Source organism: Talpa europaea (genome assembly GCF_964194135.1).
Source record: "Talpa europaea genome assembly, chromosome: 3".
Taxonomy (NCBI): domain Eukaryota; kingdom Metazoa; phylum Chordata; class Mammalia; order Eulipotyphla; family Talpidae; genus Talpa; species Talpa europaea.
This window is the reverse complement of record NC_140069.1, coordinates 116,485,225-116,501,160: the sequence shown is the minus strand read 5'-3', so window position 1 is coordinate 116,501,160 and position 15,936 is coordinate 116,485,225. Positions and strand designations below refer to the sequence as shown.

The following is a 15,936-nucleotide window of genomic DNA, read 5'->3' as shown; positions in this document are numbered from 1 at the left end:
GATTTCTCTCAGGTGTAGTCACCATAGCACACCCACCACCCAAGCACCCATAGCACCCATAGCCCTTCACCATAGTCCATTCTGCTCTCCTCACCCAGTTCTTGCCCCTTTGGATGCATCAGTTCTATGGTCAGCTTTCAAGGGTTGGTTTTAAAGTTTGCCTTTGACCCTCAAATAGCCATTTTATTTCAGTAAATGTAAAAGCCAGTAAGAGGTGGCATCTGCCTGTGCAAGGGCACCCCCATGTTTATGTTCCACTGCTACCATGCTGTATAACCCACCTGTATAACCCAGAGACCTCTCCATATTTTGGGCAGTAACAGCTAACTTTATTCATCTTGCCAATCTAAAATTGAAGTGAAAAGGAATTTATTTACCAGCACCTTTAAGAGAAAATGTGCTCTTTCACAAATCAAAATGAAATTAGTTCATTTACCCTCCATTTTTAAAAAAATTAGTAAATTATTCTCATGTACTTGAAAATGATTTTTAGTTACTATGGTAAGTTTGTGTTAAAACAGTATTAAACCCAATAAAAATTTGCAGAGAACAGTTACAGAGTGAATAGCTTCACCTGTTCATTTAGTGATCGTGCTAATTTTTTTATAGTTGGAGTTTATGAGTTTTGAGATTATGTAGGAAAAAATATTGTCATGTCAGACATGCATAGTTGCTAGATTAGTAGTCAAAAGCCCTTTAAGAGACATTTTTCTTTTCAGAAAGCCTAATACAAAAACGTAATAACTTTTTGTAGCTTACAATTTTACTAATAAACTTTAACCCTTAAAGTTTAAGGGTCAAACCTAATAGCTTTCAAAGAAATTTGAGTCAACCATTCTACCAGTCTTTAACTTCCCTGGTGAAGAAAAAAAATATAGAAATCAATGACTAATCAAAATCTAAGGTCACCCTCAGTAGCTTAATTTGAAATTTGGCAGTATTTCAAGCAACTTTTATTTGCTAGCAGAGGTCATACCGTGGAATTTGATTACTCATGTGACACAAGCATCATTTATTACACCACCAGGATACATAGCTAAGACTCCCCAATGTATTTAATGCGTAGCAGTAACAATAACTATGATGCTTTTAACTTATATAATACCATTGTTTCAAAGAACTTATATTCAAGAGCATTTTGTAATTCACCTGGGAATCCACTCAGTTACATAAAGTCAGAGAGGTAAAGAGCAATCATTCAATTTATTGAAAAATATAAAAATTTCCATATGCTTTTTGGACTGGATCAAATTATCCAAGTGGAAACCTGTGAGGACAAATATTTGAACGTGCTCTAAGAACTGTGAAAAACAAAACCAGATATCTTTTAAAGGAATCTTGAAAAGAAGCTAGTATCCCAGTTATTTAAAGAAAATTCTATTGGTGCATTTTTCTGTGATGACTCTGGTCAGGGGAAGGCAGTAAGAAACAGAGGTCTGGTATGATGGGTCCATTTCCTAGCAGGTCATCTGTGCTAATCAGAGATTTAACTTAAATAGTGAGAATTTCCCCTGACACCCTGCACTAGTGATTATTGCTTTAGTTAACATCAGTCAGAAGCTGGTCAACCTATTGATATTTATAAAACTTACAAAATGTTTCTTTTTCTGTCTCCTGTGTTACCTTTCTTGCTTCTTCATGAATTTAAGGCCACATACAGTTGACCCTTAAGCAACCAAAGGTTTGGGGTACACTCCTGTATAGTTAAAAATCCCAAAAACTTAATTACTTATAGCCTACTGTTGACTGGAAGCTTACTAATAACATAAACAACTAAAAGCATATTTTGTATGTTATCTGTTTTATATACTGTATTCTTACACTAAGGCAAGCTAGAGAAAAGAAAATGTTATTAAAAATTATAATAAGGAAGAACATTTATAGCACTCTACTGTATTTATCAGTGCATCATCTGTATATAAAAACATTTGCATATAAGGAGATCTGTACAGTTCAGACCTGTGTGGTTCAAGAGTCAGCTGTATATTTATAGCATACATTCAGTCATCGTTCCAAACTGTGTTGAAGAAATGAGAAGGAAGCCTACATCCAATTTTAGGTTTTTTTAGTGTGTTTCTTTAATCATAAATTATAATAAATTTAAATAAAAAATATAGACATTAGTAAAACAGTATCCTTGTGATGTGTATTTATAAATTACTGGGTATCTAATAATAGATTTGAAAAGTATACAAAACTGTAGTTCCCACCCATATCCTTCACTATAGCATGTATTTACCATGTCTAAAAGAAGAAAGCTTTATCAAATAATATTGACATCTGCTTGGCCAATTCACTCAGATGGATAGAATTATCAAGCATTTAACTGTAATATTCACATGTCAGATGAATTCTGGCAGAGGAAAAGGCTCACTTAATCCACTAGTTCCAGTGATTCATGAACTGAGTGTCTCTCAACTTCATCACTTAGGAGCTAACAAAGTGTAGAGTTATACCTAAGGATGTTATTATGAATAAAAGGAGCAAAAGTGGCAGCCTGCTGCTTCTGCCACCTAAAAATACAGTTGTACATTTTCTGTTTTGTAGGGTGCAGTCAGAGGCACTCAATAAGAGAGTTGTTGAAAATGAGAACCTTATTTTTCATCTCATTTGAGCCAGTTTGAGTTAAAATCGTTACTCCAAAGAATAATAAATATTTAAACTTATTTAAAATTAAATGTTACCCTTCCTTTTTCAGAAAGGAAAAATTGTATAAACATGTTTCTTCATGAGAGTAAGGGAAAGTAATAGGAATGTCTTGGAAAGATAATTCTAAGTCCATAGTTCAATTATTTTTTAATATTCATTCATTTGAAGTATATAATTTGAGGGCCTCCCTGGTGGCGCAAGCGGTTGAGCGCCGTGCTGTGAAGCTGTCAACAGCCTCTGCAGTGCTGATTCAATCCCTGCCGGCTGCAGAGATACCCACATGGCGGGACAGACCCTTCCTGTCTCGCCCGCTGCTCCCTTCAGCAGTATATTTCAGTAGATCTGCCAGTTCTGCTCTCTGGTGAATGCTCTCATCCTCCACACCTCTGGCCTGTACCCCGGTTCTTGTATAAAAATAAATAAATCTTTTAAAAAATATAAAGCATATAATTTGAGACTTTTAGTTTGTTCACAAAATTATACATCTGTTACCACTATCAATTTTAGAACATTTTCATCATCCCCCCAAAGAAATTCTGTGCCCTTTAACTGTTCTAATTGTTTGCATCTCAAAATAATCCTATTCTCTTTGTTTTCTCTTAGTTTATCTTCCAAGTTTTCTTTGTTAGCCTTTTTATGACTTTCTCTCTGGGACCCAGATTTGTTGATGAGGTGGGAGGTAGTGGGATAAGATAAGGAGGCTGTGTTAAGTGTCCTCATGAGATTACCTGGTAGATTACACTAACACAGTTTTTAATAGTACATTGAGAAAATGTACATGAGCAACTCAGTCAGGATCTCACAGGTTTGTTCCCCACAGGGAAACATGAAATACATTTGTGTTCAAATATATATGTTTAAGCTAACCATAGTTAATGGCTCCTTTCTTTCATCTTCTTTTCACTCTCCCCACCCCCAACCCCCCAATAATTTTTGTCTCTCTTTTTCTTCTTCTTCCTGCCTTGTCTTATTTTGGTATATTCCTTTTTTCTAGATTACAACAGGCCTTAATACAACAACAGCTTCTGTTCTCCAATTTTCCATTGGTAAGTGTTTTTAGCTTTCTAGAGATTTAACTTGGAAGTGTTTGCCTTAATTGTAGTGTGTGATCAGGATTATAGTGCCAAATGCTTTTATATTTAGAGAAAAATAAGTTTTAATTTTGCAGTAAATAATGTAAAACATTTTTAAAGTGATACAAAAAATGTAATGCTACCTTCTGTTCTACTCTTCAGAAGTATTTCAGAATGACACAGATAAGCCAAATATCTCAAAGTGGTTTACTTATGGATTTTGAACGCATTGGTTTATTTTCTTAAAGCATAATTACATTTTTAATTGTTTTTTGCTCAGATTAAGATTGAAATCTTTTAAATTTCCTGGGTTTTTACTAACTGGTAAAGAAAGAGATCATTATTAGTATCTGAGAAGCCAATTAGGGCTTCATGTTGACATAAATAATCTATGATAAATTCAGATATGGATAATGAAAAAGTGACCATCTCTGGCAATATTCCTTTTAAGTGTTTTTGTATTAAAGCTGAAAATTCCATAATATGGACAGTTGATTAATACATAATTTCTGTTGTCTGTATATATACTGTATTCTTACAATAAAGTAGAGAGAATCATAAATCAAGTATTTAGACTTTTAATCGATTGTTTATAGTTTTATTATATTTTTATTTTCATTTCAGGGATATAAATTAATAAATAACAAGTACACCTTTTTAAGATTTTTTTTGAGGTGACATTGGTTTATTACACTATTTATGAATTAGGGGTACAGGTTCACACCTCTTCATATGAATGTTACCACACCACACCTACCACCAAAACACTCAAAGTCTTCCGTCATGGTCTATTGTACTTGCTCCCCCACTCAACTCTCCTGCTTTTCCCTTCTCCTCTGGTAGCCTCAGTTTTGCAGTCAGGTTTCTTCTAGTGTTTGTTTTGATTTAGTTTTGTCTGTCTCTTTGTTGTGCTTCTTTATATTCTACTTAAGAGTGAAACCATCCAATGTTTGTCTTCTTTCTGACTTATTTTGTTCTGTATAATCCCCTCTTGTTCCACCCATATTATCACAAATGACAAGGTTTCATCTTTTTTGTAGCTGAGCAGTATTCCATTGTGCATGCTTATCACTTTTGCTTAATCCACTCATCTGTTGTTGGGCACATATGTTGTTCCCATAACGGGGCTATATACTTTTCCAAAGGGAATGTATAGGGTAAAGAAAGACATTACCTTTTAGGTCAGTTCTAGCTTTATTAATCTTAGTCCCGTAATTTGGAATCCTCCTCCTAGCCTCTCCCATGTCATGATGATGGTTGATACATCACCTGCCAATCTCCACCATCTTCAACGGCACATTTTTGGACACCCCACCATTATAAAAGGATTGTTTTCCTCGGTATCCTGATAGTCATAATTGCCAATTGGTTTTCTTATTGCCAGGAATCCACTGTGGTTGATTGTGTGTAAGAACAATTTTCTTCAAGTCACATAGTTGTCACTTTTTAGTGTGCCTCCTTTTAGCTTCTGCTGATATTAGCTGAAGCTGCCTGATTACAACTGGGTTATATTCTTTGCACATTGATAGCATAAACTACAGTTGTAAATGACCTCTCAGAAGTCCATATGTGCTTATAAAATAAGTCTTATTTAGCAAAACCAGAATAATAACTTTTTTTTACAGTGGGATTTTTTTAAAGAGGCATGTATTATTTATTTGTTTGTTTGTTTGTTTATACATGCACTGGGTACAGTCAGAAGCGCGGGAGGGTGAGAGAACTCACCAGAGCCAGAGCGGGGAGCAGAGCAGGCAGAAGGACCCAAGTACACTGCTGAGGGGAGCAGCGGGCGGCAGGAGAGGTCTGCGCGCCATGCGGGACCCTCCTCCAGTGGCCGGGGAGCAGCTGGGGATCGAACCGGCGCCGCAGAGGCCACGGGCAGCCCCGCAACCCAGCGTTCAACCATTGCGCCACCAGGGAGGCCTGTATAATAACTTTTAATAAGAGGATTTTTTTTATCTACTAACAGATGTATCCTAATTTTTCTGTAATCATTTTCTATACAGACCATGTAATAGTTTTATAATCAGGAAAAAAATTCCGTTTATATTTTGAAAGATGTGTTAGAAAAACAAAATTTTAAAATGCTATTATGACAGGCAAGTAACAGAGTTTCTTAGCCAGGACAAATGTGTTTATGTTTATTCTCCTATTAATACAAAAAATAAGCTGAATAATTATTTATCCGTATTCTGAGCATTCTTACTTTTTGATGGAGCAATGACTATTAATCTCAGATAGTATCTTTAAGCAATTATGAACAATACAAGAGAATCCACTTTACAATATATGCCTCATACTTCTACTAGTACTTGAAATTTTTCTATGGAGAAGAACCCAGCACCAATTAAATTATTTTTCTTTAAGGAAAAAAGAATATTTTTGTAAAAAGTGAAGAGCGTACTGTGGATCTAGCATAGGTTCTTTATTTTCTCACATTTCAATAGCAACCACAGTGAACAATAGAGCTGATGAAAAGGGTCTGGAAATAAGAATTAACCAAATAATGAAGGATTTGTACCTGAAACCCAAAACTGAGGACAAACAACATGCCCCAGGTCGTGGGACTACATACCCTCAGTTGGTAGACTTCAACCCATCATGCCAGAGTTGTTTGTGTTAAAGCATGGATTTGAACCCTGGGTAAGAAGACTGAAAGAATAACAAACTCAGGGAGTTGGAAAGAGATGATAGATAGAGAGATGGATGGATGGATGGATAAAGCTCATTTGTAACTAGTAAATATAATTCAAAATCTTTTTTAGTGGCAATTTCAGAATCAAAAGTACAAGCCTAGTACGTCCTTGTTTGGGAATGGAACAAAATATTTAGTAAAAAAATTGTAATTTATTACTTAGAGATTGGGGAACTTGCTTACTACATTTTGAGAATAAAAATTCTTAGGAACTAAGAAGGATTAGGGTGGTTGAGAAAAAAATGTAGTGACAAACCATTAACTATATAGTATATGGTGTTGTGTGGTAAATATAGTGTAGTTGTCAGAATTTTCCAGAAATGGTTTATCTCATTAGGAGTACTTGGAGTAGCCTCATTCTGTTTGTATGGATGGCGTGAAGGCTAGACTGGACGATTTACGCAGATTTCAGAGATGTCATAATCATGTATCTTCATCCTGAATTATAAAGCCCCCTGATAATCAAAAATCAAAGTAGCAGTGAAGTAGCCATTGCATTTGCATTAGTTCAAAAATTATAGTGAGTATGTTATTTTAAAAAAGCATTGCACACACTTCAGATCTATGTTGGTCATTTAGAATTAATGTTACTCCTTAGGAAGTCCTTTAGCATATTAAATTGCCATTGTATAATATTATGATCCAGATGATCTAAGACCCAAAACTCAGAACAAGCGCAATGCCCTAGGAATATAGGTGACTTTCTAGGGGATTCTATCATTATTTATGGTGAATTATGCTAATAATTATGCACATATAAACACAATTGGATCAATTCTTGCCATGACATTTTTTATTTTACTCTTACAAACATTTTCAATTACATGAAAAATTTCAAACCAAGAGAATCTCAAGCACCTTAGAGATGTATGTGTGTATATATACATAAACATAGGATATCTTAACCAAATGAATTTTATTTTTTTTTTTTTTTTTTTTTTTTTTTTTTTTTCCAAATGAATTTTAAAGTTAAAACATTCTAGAAATACAGCTCTGCAAGCTGAAATTTACCAGGTTATCAACACCTAAATAATCTTGAAGAGTGTCCTAAAATATTCTTAGAAGAACTTTTCATTCTTCTATTCCAGTATAAGATCTATTTCTGTGCTAAGGCATCGATCTACTACAGTCTTCACTTGATACATTAGAGTCAACTGATGAAATTTATGGTTGTAACCTCAGTAGCATTTCCCTATTTTCTTCAGATTGCCTCGGGGATAGGGAAAAAAATATTGAGATGATACCCTTGCAAACTATTATCTTACAGATGCCACTAAACTCTTTTTTTCCCCAGGAAGGGTCCTGGGTCCGAAGGAAGTGCTTGGTGTCTGTCATTCACTTAACAAGATTTTAATGAATAGTCCCTGTGTACCCAGCATTTTCCTGAGCTAACTTTAACTATGGGGAAAAAAAGTGAGAAAACAAACATTTTTCAGCATGTTGGGAGTGTAAGAGGAGACTATACCTATAGACAGCAAAACCTCTAGAGAACTGCCACATTATTACTGACAGAGATGATACGTTACCCTGATGTCAGGGCCCAATGAGATTTCACAGGGTAGAGGATTCAGGAGGGCTTCATTTTTTTAAGTACCTTTTTTTAATTGAGATTCCACTTGTTTACAAAATTTATAAGTTTCAGGTTTCTCACTTCAACAAATGTATATATCATATCACACCCACCACCAAATGTCCTATTACCAGCCACCCCCAAGCCTCAGAGAGGCCTCTTAAAGAGTAGGGGAATCCCTGGAAATCAACAATGTGTGTAAGGGCAGGAAGGGCCACTGAGCAGGTTTTCTGATCCAGCAGACCAGGTAAAGGAGGAGTCCTGGAGCCCTCAGTGGCCTTTGCATGCTTTTATTGGGATTACCAGGTACACAGCAGGCAGGGGCGCTGGGGGGCCAGGAGGCTGGCAGGCCTCCCAGCCCCCAGCAAGTCTTCACTCTATCTGGGCTCTCTGGCCTTCTCTCTTGTTCTCTCTGCTGCTTCTCTCTCTCGGTTCTGCTTCTCTGCTTCTTTCTCGGTTTCTCCGTGACGCCGCCCTTAAAAACCCAGTCTTAGCCCAGGTGAATCCCATCTACAAATGCCCACACCCTATTTCAGGTGCTCGCCATCAGGCATGCATTCAGGACCGCAGATCTGTCATCTATCCTAATGGCGGGAGGGCAGAAAAGCCTGATACTTTTTACCTTACCCTACAGAGTGAATGGAAGATCACAGGTTTTTCTAGTGTCTGAGCAGAAAGAGTGACAAAAGGTGTAGATGGGAATAAAACCTGCCCTCCGAAAGCAGCAGTTCTGGTCAGGGTGGCTATGAGCAATGTCAGATAAAATTGTGTCCATCTGAAAAGTTCATCTATGACAGTTGGTTTTTTTTTAACTTATTTAACAGGAAATGGGGGTTAGCAAATGGCCTCTTTCTCTCTTGAGCAATGAAGGAAGATAATGAAATTAATTCTTAAGAAAGATTATTTGGACAGTTGTGTTAGGAGTGGACTTGTTCTTTCTTCCATACAAATCTGTTCTTTCTTCCATGCAAATCTTCCATACAAATTAACTCAATAAGAATTAGCAGTATGCTTGTTCAATTTAGTCGAGCTCTTTCTTCAGATTAAAAGAATTCATCAAATGGGTATTAAAGGTAAAACATTTAAAAACATACACCATGAAGAACAAATTGTTTGGAGAGTACATCTCTCTTGTCCATCATGGTATACTCATACCCTAAACCAGAAAGATAAAATAAGTAAACACTCAAAAAATATTTTTTGCCTGAGTGACAGTAACTATTACAGACATATCTGTAATAGTAGTAACCATGTGCTAACTTGGTATGGTGCAGACATTTCATGCCAAGAGAGGATTTAGGGGTGGTAGGCTTAGGATCTCAATCAATGGAAAAGATACCAGAAGGAAAGAGAGAATCACAAAGCTCTGTTTACAATGAAGGCATTAGATAAAAAATTACATCCATCTATTTATCAGTATGTTATTGATAAACTAGGTAGAATCTATATTTGTTTATAATTTATAGAATTAGTACCTTTATTTTTTGGCTTTACTTATGGATATCCATAAGATTTGGCCAATCATGTGCATGCTTTTATTCTTTTCTGCTCTTTGGTTTGCTTGTTTTTAATTGTCTCAAGGCAGAAGAAAGTCATTAAATCATAAATGTTTTATATTTACAGGTTAAGATATGAAATGCCCTTAGGCCTAAATTGTTCTTTTGTGTATAATATGTGCGGCAGAGTCTCTGAAATAAATGATAGATATTCATTTTGCATGAATGTATTTTGAAAAATAAAAACTAGAATATTACAAAAGTTAGAGGTACTCTTATTCCTTAATTGGAACAGTGCTTTGTTATAGAAAAGAGCTCTGACATTTTTTCTCAAGTAGATATAAGGAGTAAAAGGTCACATATAAGAGGCATTATATTGCATTTAGCATAAGGGAAGCAGTTTTTCCCTTAAATATTTTAACTACTCAGAATTTGATTCAATAGGCAAACTCAGAATAGCTAACTCAGAGGATGAAGAAATTGAGCCTTTCATATTTTCATATAAATTATTGCTATTTTCCCTGTGAACTTAGTGAGATATATTTCTAATGAATTCTCATTTTTCCCAAGAGTCATTCTCCCTGGTAAGTGGGTAAGACCTCGGGATTTTATTATGAAATGATGAAAATCTCTTCTGAAGACATGAAAATCTCTAAATATGAGACTCAGAAAGTCTCTGGTGACTTGAGTGCAAAACAAATATAAATAAAAAATAGAAACTTACAAATTTAGTTTTATATGTATGCTTTATAAGATTAAATTCATGTTTTATTTGAATAAGATTCTTGGATATAAAATATATTAAAGTGTATTTGTTTATTTCTTGATTTTTAGACCTTCAACAATCTATATTAACACAAAGCTGAAATATTTTTATGTTGAACACATTCATGTTCTGTAAATGTACTAGGTTTGGAACTGATTTAATTCAACTTATCCTTATTCTTCACCCTGGAGTTGGCCTATCCCTTTTTAGGGGATGTATATTTTTAAAGACCAATAAAAATGAACTTTATGTATATTTTAAATCCACCTTATCTATGTTCTTAAGTTATATTTTAAGTAATGAAAGAAGATATTCTGAAATACTTCAAAATTCTACTAAACATTGATTCTGGCAGAGATGTTGAGATAATTGTGTTTTGATTTATTAAAACTGATAACTGATAACTAAATAAGGAATTATCCTTATGTGAAATAAAATATTGTTTGACAGTAGATACTATGTCAGTAATTCATTTATAAATATGGTTTACTAATATTTGTTGAGGGCTGTTCTTATAAAAGGGGTATAGGAGGGAACTACAGGAGGAGAAGATATTGGTCATTGACATAGACTTTATGGTGGATCTTTCCTTCATAAAAGCTCATCCCATTGCCCCAACCCAGTTTCTCTGAATCCTCTCTTCCTCTGGATTTCCTTTATGAAACCTGCTTCACTCTTCTTTGATTTTTACACTGACCATTTCTGCACTTCCACTTTCACTCTTCATGGCTTAGGCATTTCCTTGAGGGTTAAATAGTGTACAAACAAACTTCCCTCTTTGTGTATAGGGCAAGATTTTGCTCTTAACCGGAACTGGATAAATATGAACCAAATTGGATTAAATTCATAGGTTAGGAAAGGTGATGTTCTTCATTGGGGATTAGTACTATACTCATTCCTGATTACCAAGGCAAGGGAGTATGCTAAATGAAAGCCATGGGCAATATTAGAACTTGACCTGAGCCATCAGTTTTCCCTTTCTTATCAATCAAATAGTCTTGATCAAGGATTCTTCTATCAGAGAGATCTTTTAGGATGTGTACTATGTATAACGTGATGTGCCTACAACCACTGTGGGGAAAGCAAAATCTAAGATACTGCCAAGCCTATAAAGAGTTTATTATCAAATTGGCATGTGTGTTAGAGTGGGAAGTAGTTTGCATGTGAGAAGAAACCAAGGGAGACTAATTCAGAGGTGCAGACCACTGAGAATGAGAGTATAACCTCTTGGCAAGTCTAAGAAACAGGGAGGTCCAGAGGCAGGACTTTATCCTTTGGAAGGAACACTGACAAAGCAGGTATGGTACCACTAGACGGTACCATAATGCAGAATAGAAGGACAGCAGTCTGCAGAAGACAAGGCAGTAGCCAGTCTAAGACCTTGAGACCAAGAGCAAAGCCAGAATAGCAACAAGGGTTGTAATGCTAAAGCTCCAGATTGCTGGGGGTAAGAAGGAGTGGCACTTAACACCTGCTGCCCAATGTGGGGATTAGTCCTCCCTGAAAATGGGCCAGGCAGCAACACTTGGTCTAGGTTATGGCCTTGCCCCAGGGGTAAGCAGGTTTGCTTGACAGGGAACCTGGCCAGCTCTGCGCATTTGCACTTTTCTTTCTTGTCTTTCTGCCAATGTAGGCTCTGATGCTAGATCTAAGCTGTGGGCTTAGGAAGAAATCTGCAAAAGGTGGGCACCTGATAGTGGTTGGAAATGGCATGGCATTCTATAAATTGGGAGAGGACTGGTCCATTTCTCCCTTATGATAGGAGTGGTAATCTAAAGGAAGAAATGCAAATAGTTTGGAAGTGAGGGAATGGGAATAGAATTGAAAGGGAGAAAGGTGCAAAAAGGGAGGAGAACAGCTGTTCATTTCATATCCTGTGGTCATTGCCCATCTGTCTAAACCGAAAGGAGTCACCTAATGATGTTTGGAAATTTCAGCAAAGGAAGTGACTAAGAGACAAAATATTAAGTACAATAAATCACATGATGTCACATTTATACAGAAAGAAAGGGTTACAGATCCAATAGTCTGTTCATTAATAGTCAAAACAGAAATTATTACTAGTAACCACTTTTTAAAATAAATAAGAAACAGAAAGTGACAGAGTTGCTTTAAAACCCAGCTCTTTTTCTAAATATTATGAAAGAGGACTTTCATGATTAAAGGAAACATGCTTTTAGTGTAAGTACAGAATTTTTTTAGGTGTTTTTATTGTTCTATATTACTTGATCTCTCTTAATCCTTAGTATCAGTTTTTAGCAGCTGCTTAAATTGGACATTTCTCTTTTGTTTTAATGGTCCTTCTTACAACACTGTCCTTGAAATATGTTTCTTCTGTTGAAAATATGCTAAATTTCCCCCAAGGTATTTTTTGGTGGTCAAAACAGTATAGATGTAAAACCTAGATTTTCATATTCAAATAATTTCTTACTTGCTCTTTTGAGGTCACTGAATATTTTGGGCATGTTGATTTCTTTAAACTGACAATTTCTATTAATAAAATGATGATTTATCTCAACTTCTGTCATTGTATTATACAAAATTGAATTTATTTGCTCTTGTCAGTTCCAAGAGTAATTCGAGGATTTCCTCTCATGTGGAATGGAACTGTTCTTAATTAAAGTAGTATCTGTGGGCTCCTTTCAGTCACAATTCCCATCCCTGTCATTTGGGACTGAGAAGCCTCAGGATGCTTCCCGCCTGGGTTGCCACAGCACATTACCCGATATAGCAACCACTTTTTCCCTTCCCTGCCTCTTACTCATGAATCAAACTGCTACCCCTTTGGCAACAGACACTGAACTTCAACAAAGCATGAGCTCTCTGTATTTTATGAGAGACAGGAGCGGCCCTGCTTCACAACATATGCAGGCAATGTCAGATGTGGGGACATTGGCTGAGAAAATGCCTGAGAAGCTGGGGGTCTACTGGCTCAGCCACAAACAGCAGCCCCTTTCTCATGGATTTATTCTCATCTTTCCAGGTAGAGTCCCCCCTCCTTTCCCTTGAATTCTACATCCCTATACTATACTACAGTCTACATTCCTATACTATAGGAATTCTATATTCCTATACTATACTGTGTTTAACTAATATGCACAAAGGTAATACCTAACAAAACCAGTTTGATTTGAAGTATATCAGACAACAACCTAGCTCACTATTAAAGAACAAACTTGATTGTATTTTTACAAAATTTACAAATTAATGGAACAACTGTATATAGATATGCCACAGTACAAAAGACTATATACAGATACATAAAATCTTATAAAGTGTAGGGTTTTGTACTAGGAGAGAAATAAAACAAATGTAAAATCTAAGAAGCAGTATTATATATTAAACCAGTTCTCCTGAAAATTACAGCATTATATGCTAAAACTTGAAGTCATAATTTAGATGCTGTTAATCAGGTATTACTTCCAGACTTATCATATTATCAACATGTTGCTCTATGTAGGTTATATTGATGCCATGGATCAAGAAAATTAATGCCCTTAGAATTGTTATGGCTGACTCAGTAATGAAAGAAATAAAAATCGAAGTGTAATATTCCTGTCTTTGTTGTTGTTGTTCCTAGAAATAAGCATACCTGGCTGCCTCCATAAAATATTTGAACAGAAGTTTGTAATACTGTCAAAATATTGATCATCTACATAATGCTGGTTCATGACTTATTTTATTTTTTTATAAAGAATTATTTATTTATGCATAGAAGAACTGGGATGTAGGCCAGAGGTGGGTAGGGTGAGAGGATTCATCAGACAGAGTGGGGAGCAGAACATGCAGATCTACTGAAATACACTGCTGAGGGGAGCAGCAGGCAAGACAGGAGAGGTCTGCTGCGCCACATGTGGGTTAACTCCCTGGCAGGGAATCATACTCAGGCTGCATTGGTGATAGCGTGATAGCACTGAGACTTAACCCCAGAGGCTCCATCATAACTTATTTTAAAGAATGGCAAATCAATAAATAAGCTTTACTGTATTTCTTGATGTTTTGGGGTATTTTCTCCCTACTGAGTAGTGCTGTCCTCAAATATCTGTCTGAAAAAGGATAGTTGCCAAAACTGCCTATTATACCACCTGTTAGATTGCTGATCACATATTTTCACAATATAGAATGAGTCAAGTCCCTCTCTTGAATGTCCTACCTACAGTAGTAGCATGTAATATCCCCTGGAAGTGTAGCTTTTTAAAAGCTTCTCTAAAAGTTCCCCATTCACTTAGCCGCGGGGCCGCGGGAAGATGGTGCAGGAACCCGGCGCCATGGAGGACAGGCAGCTCTCCGACTCAGACTTGGAGATGGCAGTGGCACCCAGCACAGGCCGCTGCCGGTGCTGAAAGCACTAGGTGGGGACTGCACAGTGAGGCCCTTCCAAGGTACTGCAGCAGCATGTGTGCCGTGCCGGCATCACATTATCGGACTGTTAAAAGTGTTGATTCACGTGAAGAGAGTTTTTCTGATTCAGATGATGATAGTTCCCTTTGGAAACAAAAGCGGCAAAAGTTTCCACCCTCCTCCCAAACCAGAGCCTTTTCAGTTTGACCAAAGCATCCAGAAACTACCTGTTGCTGGAGGAAAAAAAATTAACAACATATGGGGTGCTGTGCTGCAGGAACAGAGTCAAGATGCAGTAGCCACAGAATTTGGAATCTTGGGAATGGAGGGCAGTATTGATAAAAGTAGACAATCTGAGACCTACAATTATTTGCTTGCTAAGAAACTTAAGAGAGAATCTGAAGAACATTCAAAAGAATCAGACAAGGAGCTAGATGATTATATGCATGGTGGCAAAAAAACAGAATCAAAGAAAGAAGAAAATGGGCAAAGTCACCTCAAATGGAAACGACCTGTCAAAGACAGACTAGGAAACAGACTAGAAATGAATTATAAAGGTAGGTATGAGATAACAGAGGACGATTCTTAAGAGAAAGTAGCTGATGAAATTTCTTACAGGTTACAGGAACCAAAGAAAGATCTGATAGCCCGAGTAGTGGGGATAATTGGGAACAAAAAGGCAATTGAACTTCTGATGGAAACTGCTGAAGTTGAACAAAATGGTGGCCTTTTTATAATGAATAGTAGTCGAAGAAGAACACCAGGTGGAGTTTTTCTGAATCTCCTGAAAAACACTCCTAGTATCAGCGAGGAACAAATTAAAGACATTTTTTACATTGAAAATCAAAAAGAATATGAAAATAAAAAAGCTGCTAGGAAGAGGAGAACACAAGTACTGGGGAAAAAGATGAAGCAAGCTATTAAAAGTCTAAATTTTCAAGAAGATGATGATACATCATGAGAAACTTATGCAAGTGACACAAATGAGGCCCTGGCCTCTCTTGATGAATCACAGGAAGGACATGGAGAAACAAAGTTAGATGCAGAGGAAGCCATTGAAGTTGATCATTCTCACAACTTGGACATCTTCTAGTCATTTTGAGGAACAAGCCTTTCTAGAATAAAATTGTAATAAACCATTTCTACTGAGATTTTTTTGTTGTACTTTGCACTGTTAAACGTGAAAATCTGGAGAGAAATCTATTCTTGTTTTAAATAAAAATGAGTATAATGGGAAGTGAATGTGATTGATAGAAACATTAAAAAATTTTCTCATGTCTGGCAAAATGCTTAAAATATATATGCAGAGGATTTCAGTTTTTAGTCTGTTGCATGTGCTAGTGATT

At 36.2% G+C, this 15,936-nt stretch overlaps 1 protein-coding gene and 1 pseudogene across 2 annotated transcripts in view; both read left to right on the top strand.

The window, feature by feature from the left end:
- The window catches only part of RELN (reelin), a gene marked incomplete at both ends in the record, with an annotated part of 436,674 nt that overhangs the window by 204,432 nt on the left and 216,306 nt on the right, over positions 1-15,936 (top strand). Inside the window, one exon of the mRNA XM_084229490.1 lies at positions 3,644-3,695. Coding sequence (XP_084085616.1) covers positions 3,644-3,695 — 52 coding nt within the window. The remainder of the gene's footprint in view (positions 1-3,643; positions 3,696-15,936) is intronic.
- LOC311169106 (phosphorylated adapter RNA export protein-like) lies at positions 14,497-15,683 on the top strand (annotated as a pseudogene). The gene has a single exon. The product of its transcript is annotated as a phosphorylated adapter RNA export protein-like (transcript).